This window comes from Gavialis gangeticus, unplaced genomic scaffold, assembly GCF_001723915.1.
Source record: "Gavialis gangeticus isolate Ggan-Ray unplaced genomic scaffold, GavGan_comp1, whole genome shotgun sequence".
NCBI classification, from domain to species: Eukaryota; Metazoa; Chordata; order Crocodylia; family Gavialidae; genus Gavialis; species Gavialis gangeticus.
Genome location: NW_017729014.1, coordinates 21,845,276 through 21,864,842, shown reverse-complemented (window position 1 = coordinate 21,864,842; position 19,567 = coordinate 21,845,276). Strand labels below are relative to the sequence as shown.

Below are 19,567 nucleotides of genomic sequence, written 5' to 3'. Positions count from 1 at the left end.
TCTTTTCACAGTAACTTTATAAATCCTTTCATGGAAACTCTCCAGCAGAAATGTTTTGAAAATAGTCTCAGACATTTGATTTCTTTCCATTTGAAAGGCCTGCAGTCTGATGATGAGACTGTGAGTAAGAGCCAGGAGATCAAGTTTCTCTTCCTGCTCTGCCACTGAGTCACCAAGTGACCTTGGGCAAGACACTCTGCCTCTCCCTACCTCTGTTTTTCCACCTGTGAAACAGAGGTGAAATGAAATACCAGCCTACCTCTCCTGAGCAGTGAACTTCAGAAGGAATCAAGCTTTAATCCACCCTGATGGGGTTCGCAGGATGTAATTTAGAATGGATACTAGATTGTTGAGGAAGTTGTTTATTTGTCCTTTTTGTGACAACTTTGGCCAGCAGGACTGGAAGCAATTAAGATTACATTGAACAAGTACTCCCTCTAGTGAATTAGGCTCTCTCTTGAATAGGCTTTTCATGCAAAGTTCCTTTCGTTGTGCTGTCACGGGTGTCAGCTACCACGAGTGGGAGTGCCAGTGTGGGTCAGCCCCAGCAGCACGGTAAACATGCTGGCCGAAATCCAAGCTCCATTGAAGTCAGTGAGACTGGTCATTGTTTTCACCCTTCTGTGATGTAAACCTGCTGGGAGCAGATTTAAAAATAGTGGTTAAGATGCCAGTTGCATTACTGGGCTCATGCGTCTGTGGATGGCTCTAATCACCAGTGGTGATACACCTGTAAAGGGACATCAGTGGGAGGGCAATGCTTGGAAATACTTAGTCTAGGTAAGCACCCAGTGGATCTCTCACTCATGCTGCTTTTTGGATAGGTTCTCTTGCTCTCTTATGGTTAGATTGGAAAGAAAGGGTCCTTTTCTTGAATGAAAAATCATTAAAAGCTACCCACACCTGATTAATATATATATATATAAAAAAATCTATCCTTACCTTTTTATTGCTGTCTCATCTTTTGTATTATAATATTTAAGAACTATAGATACATAAAGGTAAGCTTATCTTTTTAAAGTGTTTTCAGAGGACCTCACCCTTGCTTAGCTAGCCCCTCACTGAAGTTAATGGTAAAAATAGAGGACCTTTGGTTTTGGGTTTTTATCCCTCCCCACCTTCCTTCTCTTGCCCTCTCTCTTCTGCCTTTGTATTGGTGGGAATTTACTTTAATTGTGGGAAAGCTGCGCCAACAGCTAAGGTTATGCTTCACTCTGAAGGCTGTGATCACTTTAATTTTTCCCAGCAATGAGTTCTGGGGCTGAGAAATCTTTGTCTTGCTTGCATGAATTTCGTTCTTGAGCCTTATAATCCCATTGTTCCCAAGAACCATACATGCTTTACAGGTCCTGGTTGCAGAGGTGGTCTCTAAGGTAGCTTGAGCCATTGGTGAAGGGCTCTGAAGATCAATACCAAAACCTTGACCTTGACTGCAGTTAACAGAGAGCCAGTATAGAGAGCAGAGTCCTGGAATAATGTCTTCTCAGCAATATGTCTGGCTGAATAGCTAAGTTTCTGCATGCAAACCAGTTGGAACAATTTTCTGGGTTAATGTTTTCATTCCTGGCTGTGGTGCATTGTGATAATCAAGCCTTGAGGTCAAGCATATGTGGATCATGTAGGCAGGAGGTAATTTTGCCTGCATTGGTTGCAGTTCTGTGGTCAGCCGTAGACAGAACAGGATATTTTTTTTTGTATAGCTAATTGGATAGTCAATAGCTGCAAGGAATAAAGCGGCACCCCCCCAGCTGCCCTGGAACCCTAAGGGCACACATTGTAAGTGGAAGAGATGTTTTGTTGGAGGCAAGTTCTTTGAAGTGATTCCCCGTGCCCACTGGCAGCATCTCGATCTTTTCTGTGATTAGCTTCAGCAAGTCATTTCTCATCAAGGGTTTTGTGTCTCTTAGGCAAGGCAATAAAATCAGTCAAGTGGACCTTCATGTGGTCTCAGACTGAAATTAAAAAGATAACATTGTAAAACCTGATAATCTCATTGTGGGTAAAATATTGTAGCTATTATCTTGGGAAGTGTACCTCAGTCCCCATCCCTCAAACAGGCTGTGGAGAACATGACAGGCTCTATGCCCATGAATACATCATGAAATTCAGATTTACCTAGAGATCAACGTGTCCAGTTCCTGACATGAAAGGTGGTTTTCCCACTGGCTGGGGAAAACTGCGAGCATGGCAGGAGATAGTACGAGGCAAGGCACAGTGTGACTTGATCTGGAATTGTAAAGCATTCCAGCATAGGACTCCTACCATAATATCTTCTGGTTAGTTAAGACAGGAAAATGAAGGGAAAGAGGATATCCTTGTTTCTGATGATCATCGTGTCTCATAGTTTTGGTTTAATGATCTTTCTCTGGAGCAGCATATGGTTTGTTTTTTTTTAACATGTCCAAGTGTCTTGTGGCTTGGTCTCAGCTTTGTGCACGATGCGCTTTTGTCCATGGATGAAGAATTTTCACATCTGCGCTCTGTTATTACTTCTAAAGAACACAAATGGGACATTTACAAACCAAAGTTTCTAGGGTGGCAAGTTTTCAGTGGCTTGAGAAAATGCCAAGAATGCTCTTATATTTGCATCCCAACATGCTTTTCAACACAAAGCACTGTGAAGCCAGTGTTGCAGACATGGTATAATATAGTGAAAGAATTAGAGGCACTCTTCACCTCCCTCCCACCACCCTACACTTCAAATCCAAGGTCCAGTATATATTTGTACACCTGGGATCTGCTTCTATGCCTATGTTAATATTTTGTCACGGAGTGGGAGATCAGGGTTCACGCTCACCGTGGTGTGCTTGTGCTTCATAGTGCTTGGACTTTAACTATTAACCTTTTGTCTGAAAATAAAGTAAGGAATTGTAATATTTCAATCTATTAAGAGAAGCTTTAGTTTTTTTTGCCTGCTTTACTGGTGCCTTTCAGTTGTGGGTAATCAGTTCCTTACATTAACCAGGAAAAAGACAGGGATGTGTTGTGTTGCCTTCCAAGGCACTTAAAAAATCTAGAGCTGCTATCTGTTAATCTCTTCCCTATTTAGGTCAGTGCTCTGAGCACAAAGTGAATCAGCTCTGAGGAAGATGCATGTTAAACCTTCACACCCCGCCTCTTGAGTTTACAGGACCTGCTCTTTTGAACAGGTGAAACCTTGCTGTAACTATTCCTGTCTCTATGCATCAAAACAGATAATGGACTATTTGGGGCTCGTGGTGACAGTTTGTCTTGTAAGTTGTGCACTAAACAGCTTATAGTTTATTGGAAAGATGCTTAAGTAGAACAGCAGGTTTGAGGTTAGTTGAGTTTCAAGGGGTCAGAAGCTTATAAATAGGCTTTGGCTCATAGTATACTTGTACAGGAGATGCGCAAAGATATTTATATCTGTAACACTATATGGCATTTATAATCAACGCAGACATGTGAAGTAGACAAGGGCTCTCATCTTGGGAACGCAGTACCTATTTTGGTATGAAATAACCTGAATTTGTTGACCTTCAGGGAATCCAGCAAGGCTTATTACCTCTGTTCTGGCTTTTGGGGACGGAGGAATGTGACAAGAGCTGGGGTTGGTGAGGAGGGGCTGAAGATTTGATGCTGGTGGATTACTTACTATGGTTACATATTTCATAGTTTCATAAATGTTTGAGGCTGGAAGGGACCTTACAGATCATCGGGTCCAGCCCCCTTGCATTTTAATGTGTGCATCATTGTAAATTGCATTTCTAGGGAATTTGGCCTATTCTGGTATATTTAAAAGATACCGAAATCTAAATAACATTTAACTATACTACTAGGTGTACGGTACTGTAGAAATAGCATTTGGTAATGCAACTTTATATGCAATACTTTGATATATTGCTTTTCATCCAGCAAAGGTCTTCAGATACTTCACAGATTACATCACTTACACTACTTTTGGCATAGGATAGGGTATATGTTTTTGAGGCAGCAATACTAGACAGTTGGAAACATCCTCCTTCCCTCCCCTCCACTATAATTTTTTCTCTCTCTTTTAGCAGTAGGTGTATCTGTTTTATAATCAGTGTGTTGATATTTCCAGAGCTCTGTGATAAATTTTATGACAGTGTTTTTACCATCTGCCAGGCTAGGTCCTTGGAGCTTACAGAGAATTGTTTCAGAACTATCTTGTGTAAATCACAAAGGTATTAAAGGGGTTAACTTCTTTAGCGTTGAAGTCAGCAGTATATAGCTAGATCATTAACTGATACCCATAGCTGATATTTTGCATACAAATGATCTGCTATAATTTACCATTCGTGCAGTAAGGAAAGTGTGGGTTTTTTTTCCTATTAGAGATACTACTGCACTGCATGTTAGCTTGTGATTTCCTGGCTGGATTGGTATCTTCTGCCGACAAGCTGAGTGAACAGCCTCCTCTGTCCACTGGGATTCCTGCTGAGAAGGTTGTCCCATGTTACAGCATCTATGTAGAAAATGATATTTTCTTAGCAATTACCGCAACTGTGGATTGAATCAAAACTGATGGAGGCAGAGTTCCTGAGTTCAATTATATGTGGAGAAAAATGAATGTCTGGGATGGAGTACAGCTATAAGAATTTAGGATCAGTTACCAATTCTGCTTAAGCTCTTTTTGAAGGGGGTTATAACTAAGCCACTTTAAAATAAATATATATTAATATTTATTATGTTGAAAATCTGGCACAAATTTACCCCCTGACAAATCACAAGGGTTTCATATGCTTTTTTTTGCCCAGTTTGACTACAAGGGGCTTGCTTTTTAAAACCTGAAGTTTGGCAGCACATTGCCCTCAGTGTGCATTAACGCTCCTTTGTAATTTATTTTACATGAATGGCTACAGTGTTTCCTCATTGCTGTTGCTGTAATAACGGCAGCTGCCGCAATTACAGCTGACTCAGTTCTGAAATCAATTCTCAGAAACGACAATTGTCCCACTTTTTAAAATTGCAGAAGTCTAAGGTAGGCTGTGAGATCCCTTGATTCAGCACAGCCTGCCATTGACAAGGAGCAGCAGGTATCCTGGTACATTGACTGGTTTTGAGTCTCACTTTTATCTCATTTTGCTGGGGAACAAAGCAAGGAGCTCACTTTGTATTCTTTCTCTTTCATTTTCCATGTATAAAAATACCTTTATAGGTCAGTTGCTAGAACTGAAAAATGCGATTACTTGATGACAGGCTATTTCTGTGGAAGGAAAGGTGTAAATGCTTTATTCACAGGCCATTAATCAAATACAGAGAGAACTGAATATATCTGATACAAAACTCTTTGATATGACTTTTGCTCCTTTTCCGTGAAACACAACAGATTTTGGCTCCATTTCTGCAGTCTGATCCCCCTGGCCCGAACCTTACTTATAAGTGGAGTCATGCAGATGTCTCTGGGGCTCTGTGCAGGAGTAGAGGCTCACGTTACTCAGATTGCCAGATCTAGTACTCGCTAGTTATACCTTGATTTAAAAAATCAGATCTAGTACTCGCTAGTTATACCTTGATTAAAAAAAAAAAGGGAGAGAGAAAAACTTTGTCTAGCTAACTAACAATGCATACATCTTTCACAGTATTGCTTGTAGCCAGGGATCCTGGTTTTCTTTGATTAAAAAAAAAAATCTTCAATTTTTGGGTTAAAAAAAGTAACCCAAAATTCACATTGTTTCGTCATCAGAATGAAACACCGCTATACACACATCTGTGTATCAGAGGCGTTTCATTTTAATCACAGAAAAAATGTGGATTTTGGGTAGGCATGGTTCTTTAGATGTGATATCTTTTATTAGAGCAACTGAGTAGTTGGAAAAAAGTTCTTAGCAAGCTTTTGGGGGTTACTTTTTTAACCTGAAAATTGGGGATTTTTTTTTTATCAGAGAAAATCAGTACCCCTGCTTATAGTACTAGTATTACTAGCACTAGCATTATTGTATAGCACTAGCTATGCAGTATTTTATTGGTATTTTATTTTTTAATAAAAGGCCTTTTGCATTGGAGCCAACTTGAAGATAACATGCACTTTTCTTCATCCACTTTTCTGTAGCTAATTTTATTAAAATAAAAATACTTTCCTCAGTAGCCCCCGTTCTCCTTCTGCTTGCGCCTACAGTGAAGCCACTCGTGTTGGATATTAGTGGGATGCCATGATGAGAACTGGGATAACAGCAATTCACTCTCAGAAGTTTATATGCAACCCAGCTGGATAAAAGGCAGGCAGTGACAGGCTAAAAATAGGTCCTTGTTTAAACATCAGCTTCCTGATATATTTGCATACAAAATAAGACATTTATGAGAAACACATAACATGCGAGTAAAGCTGTAGGTCAGATCTGGTACTAGAAAATTTTGCCAGTACAGCCACACCTTCCCGTATGGTTCAGAGAGAGGGAGCGAGCTGTGTTAGTCTGGAGATGGGCAGAAGGCAGAGCCTGCTTTGTCGGGTGCTAATGAAGAAGTAGGTTGATGCCTACGAAAGCTTACGCTTCGCTGAACCAGTCGGTCTCTATAGGGCCACTCTGCTCCACCTTCTGTCTGTACAGTCCGTATATGTTACGGCAGGTCAGGAGCTTGCTCGTTCCTGTTGCCTGACATTTTGATCCAGTAAGTATGCACGTGTGGTGGGGAGCAAGGTGGCCCTTTCTGGGGATAAGCTGTGTGCCTGGGCATGGTTTGGTTGTGAAAAAATTAAGCCAATGCCTCCTGATTTTTACATTACAGCTTGACATGGAAAATAAATGTATAGATTCTGTAAGCAATTCCTTTATGTTGCTTTCTGGCTTGCCACAACCCATACTGATTACCTATAAAAATTGTCAGGGAACGTGATGGTGAGTGGTACAGTTTAAGGCAGGGGCAGACAATTATTTTGGGCGGAAGGCTGCTTATTGAGTTTTGGCAAGCCATCAAGGGCTATATGACAGGCAGCCAGGGGCAGATAAATATTAATTTTCTAAATTTTTTACGGGCCCTGCGGGTCGGATACAATGGCCTGGTGAGCCACATCTGGCCCACGGGCTGCATTTTGCCCACCCCTGGTTTAAGGTCATCTGTTGTCTTCCCGTATTAAACTTTTTACCTTCTTAAATGTTGGTCTTTGTAAACATTTTATGAATTACTGCAGTGTCATAGTTATTAGGGGCTGGAAGGGACCAATGATTGGGTTCAGCCTCCCTGCACTTGGGCAGGAAAGACCGCTTAGTTCTTGTTAGCAGAAAAAATTAGTAAAATGCCTTTATTTTCTATGCGTTGACCGCAGGAAAGTATTTTCAGTATTGTTTACAAGTTCTCATTCTGCTTACGTGGAACATTTTTCTATAGCTTGTGAATTTTATTTTTTTGTGCTTTAAAAACTGCATACGACTTAAAGTGCCTCTTACTTTTTTGCAGCTGTGTAGAAGGCAATGTTTCTGGTTGTAGCATAGGGAAAATTAAACACACCTTTTTTACACCCATCCACAGAAGCTGAAAACTCAGGCTTGCAAAAGTTCTCCAAGTGTGTTTCTTCAGCTGAAAAAATTAACTTTCTCTTTAAAAAAGATAACAAAAAGTGAAAAGAAAGTAACTCGCCTGTGGAGCTGGTCTATCAGTCTTGTTTTTTCTGGAAAAACCTAGAGAGGAAGTTTGGTAAAACTTCATTTCTCTGGAATGTCATGGAATGGGTGGATCTTTTTCAACTAATTCTTAAAGACCTGAGACATGATTTGCAGTGGGAAAGGTGCACCCAAAGCTCCCAGGGAAATCCGTGGAGGTGTGGGCACAGTCCCCACTTTGGAAAAAGTCCTTTAGGCTCCATACTCCTGTACTAGATATTTACTTCTCTATTAACTAGTAGTGCCTTGAATTCTCCCAATACTCCCGTAGTCTCCCTTTGTTAATATTGCCTCATTTAATTCACTGCCAAGCCTCCTGAGGAGTGATGGAGCTTGCCTTTTTTCCTAATGGCAGACATCTCTTTGGGGCGGTACAGGTTTAGAATCTATTCAGAATACAAACCACAGCTAATAAAACAGCTTGGTTGGTTGTTTTGTAAGGAAAAAATTGTATTCTGCTTTTGGCAAGTGTTTTTCTTATTTTTGTTTCTTTCTGTCTTGTCTTCTAAACATAATGAAAGTGCTTTCAGATAGCGACAGTGCTTACCAGGATGGTTTGCACGGTATTTAGGAGAGTGGTTCATAACCTTTTTTAGGCTCAAGGCACCCTTCAGTAGGCTTGGGGCACTCCTTGGAAAGTGTCAGCTCTTAGTTTTCACTCAGTTTTTGGCTACGGTAAAATACTTCTGTTGCCAAGAACTCAGAGCCTTCAACAAGCCAGAATGTTTTTAACACTGTCTATTCCCATTTAAAATCTCTGGGTTTATTTGGGATTCAAGTTTGCACAAATAGCAGCACTAACCTTGTGTAGCACCCTGCAGCAGCACCCTTGAAAGGATCTCAAGACACCCGAGGGTGCCATGTTGAGAGTCACAGGTCTAGGACAGTGCAGCCTGCACTTTGACCGGGGTCTTTATGTTACTGCTGCTGCTCAAGCTATATAAAAATGAATATCAAAAGAAAATAAAAATGCCACTGCAGAAAGACTGGGGGGAAGAAGTATTGCCATCAGTATTAAAACACCTTGTATATACCCTCATCTGGAATATTGTGTCAAAAATGATATAGTCAAAGTAAAATATGTCTAGGTTGGGGGAGCAAAAATGATTAGTGGTCTAAATAGATTCCCTAGGGAGATAATGCTTAATGTAGAGAGGGGGCATAATAGATATGTAAAATAATGGCACAGTGAAGATAAATTAGCTGCCCCTTTTTATTATTAAACCCATAGACTCAAAGGACCAGAAGGGACCTGCAAGATCATCAAGTCTGGCCCCATTATTATTATTATTATTATTATTATTATTATTATTGTTGTTGTTGTTGTTGTTGTTGTTGTTGTTGTTGTTATGGCACTTAAGTATGTATACATTTATTATTTTTGCTTTCATGGCATTGAAGGAACATTAGGAGAAATTGAAAAGCAAGAAATTTAAGATAATTTTTTATACAAAACACTTTTAAGTTCAAGCTACCACTTTGCCTAAATGTTTATCACGATTCAAGAGACTTATTGATTGGAGAATGAGGATATTCAGTTACATTAAAAAAAAAATATTTTTACAAGTGGGGTAAACTCTCATACCGCGTGAGGGAAAGGATGACTGGTAAGGACTGTATAGACAGTTTTCCAAAAGGGCAAGCCTGTGATAATTATTCACGGTAGGGGATTTCTTTCACCTTTTAGGAAGTAGCTGGCAGCAGCCCCACTGTCCAGCCAGACTGGACTAGACTGATTACTGGTTTGATCTGGCAGACGGTCCTTACTCCGGAGTAGCTGCATCATGCAAAAGTGTTCTTAGGACCATAACCCTTCAGTCTGAAGTTCTCTGTTGAGACTCAGTCTGTAAACAGTGTTTGATGACTCACAGACGTTTAGGTAATTATCGAGCAGTTGGCAAAAACTTGTCTTGGTTTTCTCACAAGGGACATTAGTTTCCAGTGTCATCTATTTAGAGGTGGGAATCTTCTTTTAAAGATATAGCTGCCACATTAGGGAGAAACTGTGGAGCCAATTTCCAGATTGACGGCAGCACCTGGGATTGCCATAACATTTCCTTTTATGTGTGAGAATGCTGAAAGGGATTTTAAGGCCTCAGTAGACCTGTGTACCCTGTATATTTTTTTCAGTCTTCCCACACAGCTCCGAAGTTGATGAAGCACTGTATTACACTTAATTAAGTCTCCTCCATTGTCACAGAATGTAACAGGAGCTGTTTGACATTTTACCCATATTCTGTTTCCTTGACTGTCTCCTCTGAGGATTTTGTAAGAGAATATTTGTAGGATGATTATGAATTCCATTGTATAGGCTGGGGTGTGTTACGGAAACTGGATTCTCGGCATTTGAGAATGGAAAAAGGAAATACTTTGAAAGAATCCTTTTCAAATAGTTTTCTTCATTAACACAGTTTTATTGGTATTTTGAGGACAGGTATTTTAACTTACAGACAGAACTTGCCGTCTCTTGTGGTTTTGCTGCTGCAGTGAGATGGACATGGGGATGTGAGCCATGTTTTAGTCCAGTTATTACCATTTATAGTCAACGTATCTGACTCTTGCTTGGTAGAATAAAATCCTCTTGACTTTTTATGATTTTAATATTTAAAAACACTCATTAGTCTCCAGTCACACTTGTTTCTTTTCCTGCTGAGTGGCCTTTTGATTTTTTTCTTTTACAGTAGTGACTCCAGCAGCAGTTCAAGTGATGAGTCCCCAGCACGGTCGGTTCAGTCTACAGCAGTTCCAGCACCCACATCCCAGCTGCTTCCATCTCTGGAGAAAGATGAGCCCCGTAAAAGTTTTGGGATCAAGGTTCAAAATCTTCCAGTACGCTCAACAGGTAAAATCCGTGTGGGAAAGAGGTCTTCCTCAGAGTGTTGTAATCGAAAAAGAGAGATTAATGGAAGGAATTGAATAGCTCTGTAGTCTCCATTGTGTTTACCTAATATTTAAATAGATCTGTCCCTTTTGAAGTGTTTGCCAGTAATTTTTTATTGCATAGGGAAGTATGAGTGCAGGTTAATGAGCCGTCATTTACAAAACTTAGTCACAAGGTTACTGCTGTCATAATGTTGTAATGAAAGGGTCCGATTACATGTGAAGAGCATTTAGGTTTGAAGAGACTGCAGCACTACTACTGGACAAAAATTTCAGAAATTTAATAAACCTGTGAGTGCTTCTGGCCTTGCAACTGAGCAGCTTTCCTTTACAACAGTCACCGGGAGTCTCTCTTCTCCTTGCACCGTTGAAAATGAAGCCAAGGGCTAGACACATGACACAGCTACATTGGTGTGGAATATGGTGTAGAGTTACCCTGGGGGAAAAAAACAGTAGTAAAAACACACTGGTGTAACTGTGTATTCACTGGTATCTCAGATTAGCCATTGGCTCAGTGCAGACGAGCCCATTACATGCTCCTCTGCCATCTAGGGGTGCGGTGCTATCATAGCGCCTACCCAGTATAACCAGTGGTCTGTTAGCTCCATATCTCTAATTTAGACCGATGTATAAAACTGATGTAAATTATGTTGCTGTTAACATGTCATGTCCAGGCCCTCACATATTATTTATGTAGCTGGCAGCACAGCTTTTTGTTAAAGTTGCCCAATAACGTCTTTATAAACCCTTGCTTTCAATTGGCTTTAACTTTACCAACCTTAATGTTGGCTGTTGTGTTTAAGCCAGGTGTTTGTCTCTGCCTGAATTCTTGGAAAAGTTCAGCAAAAAATGGTTTAGCCATTTTCAAGAATATGATCAAGGAAAAATCAGTTTTCTCCATGTATAAAAAGATGTTTTCAGTCACTTTGCCTGAGAGCCTGTAACTTTTCCATATTTTGGATGAGAGCCTTGAAGTTTGGCAGGAACGTTGCCTTGTGTCAGGTCATATGCCTTTTGTCTTCTTTCCAAGGGAAAAAACTGCCAAGATTTGGCCAAATGATAAACCCTTGAAAAATCTTGGTTTGTGTGTGCTCAATAGGGCCTTGCTTGAGTTTGGCTGCAAAATTCTGTAGAGATTTCATATGTATTGAGTGTGTACCAGCCCAGGCCTATCTGGGCTGAACAGAACTGTCTGCAGTTGCTACTGAGCGATGCTGTGGCCCCAGCCCTGAGGACAGGGGTCTTCAGCGCTCTCAGTTCTGCTGCTGGCAGCAAGGAGGAGGAGGAGAAAGAAGCAAGCTGATTAGGAAGCAATGGGAGACAAGATCTAGATTTCACAAGTGACCAGTGCTTCTGGCTGTCTTGATTCAGGACTGTTCAACTGGAGACCGTTGGGTTCAGCACTCACACCTGCCATTGTAGTCACAGGGAATGCTGCTTTGGACATACAAAATACAAAGTGCTCTAAAATGTCAAGCCATAGCCATTTCAGTTTGGGCACTCAAAATAACTTCTCTCTGCCTCAATTTCTCATCTGTGAAATGAACATATATCCCTTCATTTTCCAAAGTGGATATGGAAATAAGTTTGGTAATGTTTGGATGTGGTAGCTGCAGTGATGAGTGCCATAAAAAGACTCACAAAGAAATAAATAATAATTCAGTGCAAGGTTTGAGTATTATTCAGAAATAAGTCAATGAGTTACACCTCGAAAGTGAAGGCGAAATGAAGTAGTTGCACCTTAGGTGATCACCATTCATCCTGTACTGAATGAAGCATAGAGTTCCTGTGGAAAAAGTAGTATGGGATCACATAGTAAAGTATTACTAGATAATGCATATATTAGATTTTCATATAATGCATATGCAAAGGGGAGGCGTGGGCAACTTTTGAGTCTGGCTGCACGGGCTACTTTTAACTTTTGATTCATTGACATTGCAACCTTACTGCTCTTTCAGTGTATTTACTTCTGTATCTTTCATTACTTTAATAGGGTTAGAAAATAATTATTGCATTTTACTGATGCTTATGTTGTGGTTTAGACACAAGCCTTAAGGATGGACTTTTCCACGAGTTCAAGAAATACGGGAAGGTGACATCCGTACAGATTCACGGGGCCTCTGAGGAGCGGTATGGACTGGTGTTCTTCCGCCAGCAGGAGGACCAGGAAAAAGCACTGAATGCATCAAAAGGAAAGCTGTTCTTTGGCATGCAGATCGAAGTGACAGCCTGGGTAGGACCAGGTGAGCACAAAAGATGACACTGATTTTCATACTTCCCTCTAAACACGTTACCATTTTAAGATTATAGGAACTCTCATAAGAGGCAGCAGATGAATAAAAGGAATGTTAAAATGACTCCACTTTGGTTTAAAAAAAAAAAGAAAGAAAAAAATCATAATGTAAAAGAGCTGGGAAATGTGCCAGAATAAATCCCAGAACAAGGACAGTGGATGCCACTGGTCTGCTGCTAGGCAGGTCAGACAGGAAAAGCATTCCAGGCACAAGCCCTCAGTGAAGGAAGCCTTCCATCATCTCCCATCCTGTTCCTTGTGGCCACCAGATTTCATTTTGTTGATGTGCTTTGCTCCAGCGAAATGGAACAGGGTCTAGATGTGGCACTGAATCCTGTCAGTGTTGTTGGAAGGGGGGACAGCCTTCTTCAGGCCCTGGGCTATGTGAAGTAAATGTGTTGGGAAAGCCTTAACTTTGGGCACTCAAGTTAAGCTTTTCTCAGTTTATCTTCGGTGAGCATAATGGAACCTATTGTACATAATTATCTGTTAAACAGACCAGTCAGAGAGTACATTTTCCATGCACCAAATCAGCACTCACATGAATACAATGAAGCCTATTGAATTAATTCCTGGCAATAGAATACCTTATTCTTGTTTAAAGGTATGTTTTCCAGAACAGCTGATGTGGAACGTACCTCCTTTTTCAGTGAGTGGCACCCAGAGGTCCAGATTCCTTGGCATTCATATAGTGGCCTGAGACAGATTTATAACTCCTGGTGGTGGTAGAGGTCTGCTAAATGTCCAGTGCCCTGGTGTGTCTTTGTTAAAGATACTGATTAAACCATTTCTGCTATTCCAAAAACAGGGTTTAGAAGAAACTGAAAACACCTCAGGATATTTTAAAGGTTTTCCCCATCTCTCCTGTCTTTAGAAACAGAAAGCGAGAATGAATTTCGCCCTTTGGATGAAAGGATAGATGAATTCCACCCCAAAGCAACACGAACTCTCTTCATTGGGAACCTGGAAAAAACCACAACCTATCATGACCTTCGCAACATATTTCAGCGCTTTGGTGGGATAGTGGTACGTTAATTATTTTTTGGCACACATACTACTTCTGACTTTGATCTCAGTGTAAAATGTGCATGGCAAAAAACTAAATGAGAGGGAGAGTGAAGTGTAATATTGATCACTCTGAGTCTGTGGATACAATTCATTTCGCCTTTTGAGTTCTGCCACAATCCAAGTAATTTGCCTTGCCCTGATACACCCAGAAACATTGCTTTGAGTTTCAAATGATGTTTTAGCATACCAGCATTGCAGGGAAGTAACTTGGGAATGGAAATAGGCCTCACTTTTGTGCAATTATGAGAAACTTAAGGATTTTTTGCAAGAGAGGAGAGTTGCAGAGAAGTCATTAGCATCCATCATGGATGTAAATGTGCTTAATTCTGTTTTCATGTGTAGTCATTGTTACTGTTGCGAAATCCAAGCTTCCTGTTGATTTTTGAAACAAAGACTTTGCTTGCTTGCTTGTGCAAGTAGCAGTCAGCTCTGGCAGCCTGTTCAGTAACAATGGGACAGAACAAGACAATAAGCAGAATGGTTAGTGATGACACGAAGAAGTCTGGCTTCTCAATTGAACAAGCTTATTCAGCTGAAATAGTTACAGAGGATTAATTCCCTTCTCTCCCCTTTATTTCACACTCCCTTTTGAATAATACCACCTTTAGGGTTTAAGAGAAGTTTTCCAGAAGAATAAAATAGCTTTGTACAATACTATACCTTCTACCATATCTGACTTTCTGCAGTGATAGCTTGCTTTGAGTACGCTGTTAGTCTAGTAATAATAGTAACCGTGGCTACTCGGCACTATTTTCACTCTGTTTAGACCTTTCAGTTGTTGGCATCTGAGGTATTATTGCCTTTCAGTTGAGAAGGGGTGCCACCTCTAGCTAAAAATGGTCATGACATCCTTGCCCATTCAGTGCCGGCAAAGATATGACTTCCATTTTATTGCAAAACTGTCTGGCAGCTCTGTATATCACAACACCTTTGTAACCGAAATCCGCACTAATTGGTGAGTTTGCACGCTGAATATGGCTCAAACCGTTTTCTCATCTTATGCCAGCTGAGCTGCGCTGATACCAATTTGTACCAGTACTTGATGATGAGAATAGTCCAGTGTGTTGCAAGCTGGTTTTATGTGAACTACTTCTGTGCTGTTAAAATAGCTAATAGGTCTGGATTGAAGCAGCAGCGCAGCATTCCCATGAAAGCGTTAACAGGTCAGGCACAAAACAGATTTTTATTTTGTTTCCTTTTTGAGAGGGTAATGGACAAAGTAATGATACTTCATTTGCCTGTCAAAAGAAATTGCTTGCCCACGGTGAGTTGGACAAGTACAGTTTGCCAAGGTTGCAGAAATGCTGCTTCAAACTTTTGAAAACGTAGCCGTTTATTAGTATGATGCTGAAGTCATTAGGTTTGGGCTGTCAGACTCCAATAGTTCTCTCCCTGCTGGCCTGTAGGTTTTTTTTTTGATAAAGAGCTCCAGGCTGAGCCCTGTATTAGACTAGTGCCTTCTCCCTAAATTTATTAACCATGAAATTAGTCTACTTTGAATATTTAAACATTTAGGCTCAAATTGGTGTGCTAGCATTGGCACATAGTTCTCAGAGGAAGCTTGTGCTATTTAAAAGAACAACAACCCTCTACCTTCTATTTTCAGCTTGGAATGAATCATAATATTGTGGGTTTGTTCAGAGACTTCCAGCATGTATGCCAGTACTAGTAGTAAGCCTGAGTGTTGACCACATGTCAACTCTGGACTTGCTGTTTTTTAAAATAGATTAAAACCAGGTTTTATTATACATTAATTGTTCTCCTCTTACTGCATTTGTGAGTCTTTGAACAAGCCTCAGGCCTCTTGGGGTCACATGTCAGGAGTTCCTAATCTTTTTTGCTTTGCCTCATCAGCACCAATTTGGGTCAAGAGAAGAGCCCAGCATCTCCCTCTATTTCTAGAAACAGGATGAATTGAGTTTATTTGGAAAAGTAAGCTTATTTGGCTCTTGACTCCCAAACAAGCTTTGATTTGGGGCCATTTATTTTCCCTTCCACCTTTATAGGTGAAAAAACTGTGTTTTATGGTGCTGAGCTGTCTTGGTTTATTTAACACAGTATTAAACAAAGCTATTGTTTATTGTGAATGGGTCAGGTTAGTTTTTCTGGGTGTTCGCCAACATCATTTTCCATTTTTAAATCTTCACTGTGAAGAGTTTTTGTTGAGTCCTTAGGGTCCAGTTTTACCATGGGAATGAAAAGCAGCAGACCAGTGCACCTTCTCACTGTCTGCTAATGTTTAAATCCCCCCTGCAATACAAATATTAGTTAAGCAGTGCTGGTTAAAAAAAAAATCCATTTAGATCTAGTTTATACAGCTGAATCTCTCTTGGTTGGCATATTGCTGAATGTGGCCTGCTTTTTTTCCAGGATATCGACATCAAGAAAGTAAATGGAGTTCCTCAATATGCATTCCTGCAGTACTGCGATATTGCAAGTGTGTGTAAAGCAATTAAGAAGATGGATGGAGAATACCTTGGAAATAACCGACTCAAGGTAAAGAAATTCTCCGGTCAGCTCATCCTATTCCGGGTCAGTTTTGTTTTGAGCGTTACGTATTTTTTGCAACTGTTTAGTCTGTGAAAGGGAAGATGATTGTTTGTACTTTTTTTGATATTTCTTTGTATTTTGTAGATCAGGTTAGGTAGTGATAACATTTTCAACAACAAGCAGAATTGGAATTAATTGGCAACTCTCTTTGCAGTCTCAGCAGAGAGGCCAAAGATTGAATGGACATGGAGACTGATTTATCCTCTTACCTTTTAAAGGTAGTTCCTCCAGGTCAGTGTTTGGTAGGACAGTGCTAAGAAGATTGTACTGCTCCGGCCAGTGCTGAACTGATTCTGAGGATAAATAGAGGATTTCTGTCCCAAAAGCTGTCAATCCAGCACCTTTCACAAGGCCTAAATTCACACAAAAGCAAATATTTTCAAACAGCTGTATTTGTTTAAGTCTGCGGGATTATTTTTATTAATTACTATTTGATTACGACTTGTGTGCACCTGCATGAGATGCTAATTTTAGAAAATCTGTACAAATGACTAGATTTCTTCAGATAACTCTAAATGAGGTGTGCTCAGTTAAAATTGGTTTTATACGCGTGAATAGCAAATACGTGTGAACTGATGGAAGTTTTGCCCTTTTGTGTCCAGCTGGGTTTTGGAAAGAGCATGCCTACAAACTGCGTGTGGTTAGATGGTCTTTCTACAAACGTTACGGATCAGTATTTAACCCGACATTTCTGCCGATACGGGCCTGTGGTAAAGGTAGGTGGGAGGCTTTGGTATGTGGTTTGAAGTTGTTACTGTCTTTCTTTCTTTACATCCTGTCCTTTCAACCCCAACTTTCTAGGGTTTCGTAGCTCAGACAGAGAAATTCTCTCTGGGTTGAAATTTGGCCTATAGGGGTCTATAGTTTTGCAGCCTGTTGATCCAACACATAGTGCAGTTACTTTCTGTGTTTGAAAACAAGTATTTTGAATGAGCCGAGATAACGAATAGATCCTGTCTGCTGCTGCTGTGCAGTACAGCCTCTTTCCCAACAAAATTTCTTTAGAATTCTCATGTTGTTTCATGTAGGAGAAACACACTCTAATTATGTGATTATATTTATGCATGCTAATTGCATAATTGGATATAATTATATTTTGGCAAATAGACCAAAAATGACTTTTAAAAATCCTGCAGGAAATTCACAACAGAAAAGGTACATCCAAAGAGTGTTACAGTTGTGCATCACACCCACGTCACACAACGGGACACTCAGCTACCAAGATCCATTTTGTGTAGGTATTAGAGATGAATGTTGCAATCTTGCAAATAATTATGCACATCCTTAACTCATCCTGATGCTGAGTGGTCACGTTGGTTTCAGTCAGATTATATGCGTGCTTAAAGTTAAGCGTGTGTGTAAATCTTTGCAGGGTCAGGGACCTACTTCCTTAACATGGTTATGGGTTTGTGTTGCAACTTTAACATTTTGAATGTATCCTTTGTTGCGTGAGTAATACATATACATTGCTATGCCAAGGTGTCTTTTGTAAATCGCATATTTAGCAACCAAAGAATGGCGCTGCAGTTTGTAACAAAAGTTTATTCCGTTTTGTGGTTAAATGTTCCTTTTACCCTTTTCCCCCCCTAAAATTTATTGGGAATTTTCAAAAACACAACTACAAGCAATAACAAAAATGACAGTATTCAGTCACCAAGAAAATACTAAAAGTAAAATACAGAAAAACAAAATAAAGGCAATAATATCCCTCAAGCCACAATATCCAGTCCCTTGTCCTTTTATTGTTTCTTTATTCCAATAAGCCTCATCAGAAAAGCCTGAAAATTTACTTTGATAAAAATTTTCTTGTATCCTCATGATTTAGGAATTTGTTGGGACTGACATTAAGTCCTGTGGATGAGGCTCTTATTTGGTTTTTGTTTTGTTTTTTTGTTTTTTACAGGTGGTGTTTGACCGCTTAAAAGGCATGGCCCTGGTTCTCTACAATGAAATTGAATATGCACAAGCAGCTGTAAAAGAGACCAAGGGGAGGAAAATCGGTGGGAATAAAATTAAGGTGTGCAGAAATGACCTCCAAAAGAGGAAAAAAAATGTTATTTAGGTCTTAGTCCTTAACTTGCTGGCATATGCAGACTGCCAGTCAGAGGAATACATAGTGGGACATACATGTCCCAGATCTCTGCAGGGTTCAACTAATTTTTTCAACTCGGCTTAGTAAGGTGTTAGGGCATTTTGCACTCTTGCTCAGAAAGCCTTCTCTAGTGTCCTCTCATTTGTTTCACCGCTCTTGCCACCCTAAGCTCCTGGACATTGGTGTCCCTGTTGTCAATACGTGTTTTTACCGTCCAGAAGTATTATAAAGGCACCACGCTAATCCAGGAATTTAGAGTGTCAGCCCAATTTCTGAGTTATCTTTCTCCTCCTCCTTCCTTCTCTCCTAAAGAGTGGGTCATCACTTCAAGCATGATGTTTCACCTGCTGAAGACATCTGAAACTTTGATGTTGTCGCGGTTAGGAGCTGAATATTTTTCAAAGGAGTTGAATGTAATAAGCAGCCTTTATGCAGAACACAAGGTTATGGTTATTTAAAGGTTTTGTATTTTGTGTTTGTGGGTCTTACAACTAAGTGACTTTGGAACATTCAGCACCCTTTTATTATCTGTGTGTGTGAGTTCCATTACAAATTTCTTTTAGAGCAAGTATTTCATGTAAAAATGTAAAAACTGTTGCCTTATGTGGAATGCGTTTAGACGAACCCAACTGGAACCTTAATTTCTGGCTTCAATTGTGTCTTTATTTTCTTAAGATTGTAGCAAGCCATTGGGAGGGAAATAGAAAGCGCTTAGTGGTTAGAACTTGGAGCTGGGAGTCAGAGTTCTTGGGTTCTTTGCTCATCTGTGCCATTGCCTGGCTGTGTAACCTAGAGTGGGGGGTGGTAGATTTTTTGAACTCTCATCTGTAGAACAGATTAATAGCATTGACCCACTTTTGACATTCTGAGATGAAAGCTGCTTTATGACGGTAAAGGGTGCTCATACATTTTGCAGTTTCTCGGAACAAGAGCTTCTCAGTTGCCGTTTCTTCCCTAGCTGGAATAACACATCCCAATCAGAATTGGTAAAGCTCTATCCAATTACGCTGTGCTTTGCAGCACATTTATAATGAGAGGAAGGCCTTTCATCTCGGCAGGATTAATTGCCAGTCCTGAAGATTGTTTTTTTTTTTTTTTTTT

The 19,567-nt window shown here is 40.1% G+C and overlaps 1 protein-coding gene across 4 annotated transcripts in view; it reads left to right on the top strand.

Annotated features, from left to right (window-relative positions):
• The window catches only part of SPEN (spen family transcriptional repressor), a 98,942-nt gene that overhangs the window by 62,351 nt on the left and 17,024 nt on the right, over window positions 1-19,567 (top strand). For 3 of the 4 annotated variants that reach the window (XM_019511985.1, XM_019511983.1, XM_019511982.1), the window contains exons 4-9: window positions 10,265-10,425; window positions 12,506-12,706; window positions 13,631-13,782; window positions 16,195-16,320; window positions 16,977-17,090; window positions 18,278-18,391. In XM_019511985.1, coding sequence (XP_019367530.1) covers window positions 10,265-10,425; window positions 12,506-12,706; window positions 13,631-13,782; window positions 16,195-16,320; window positions 16,977-17,090; window positions 18,278-18,391 — 868 coding nt within the window. The remainder of the gene's footprint in view (window positions 1-10,264; window positions 10,426-12,505; window positions 12,707-13,630; window positions 13,783-16,194; window positions 16,321-16,976; window positions 17,091-18,277; window positions 18,392-19,567) is intronic. The other variant, XM_019511984.1, reaches the window with a different exon arrangement.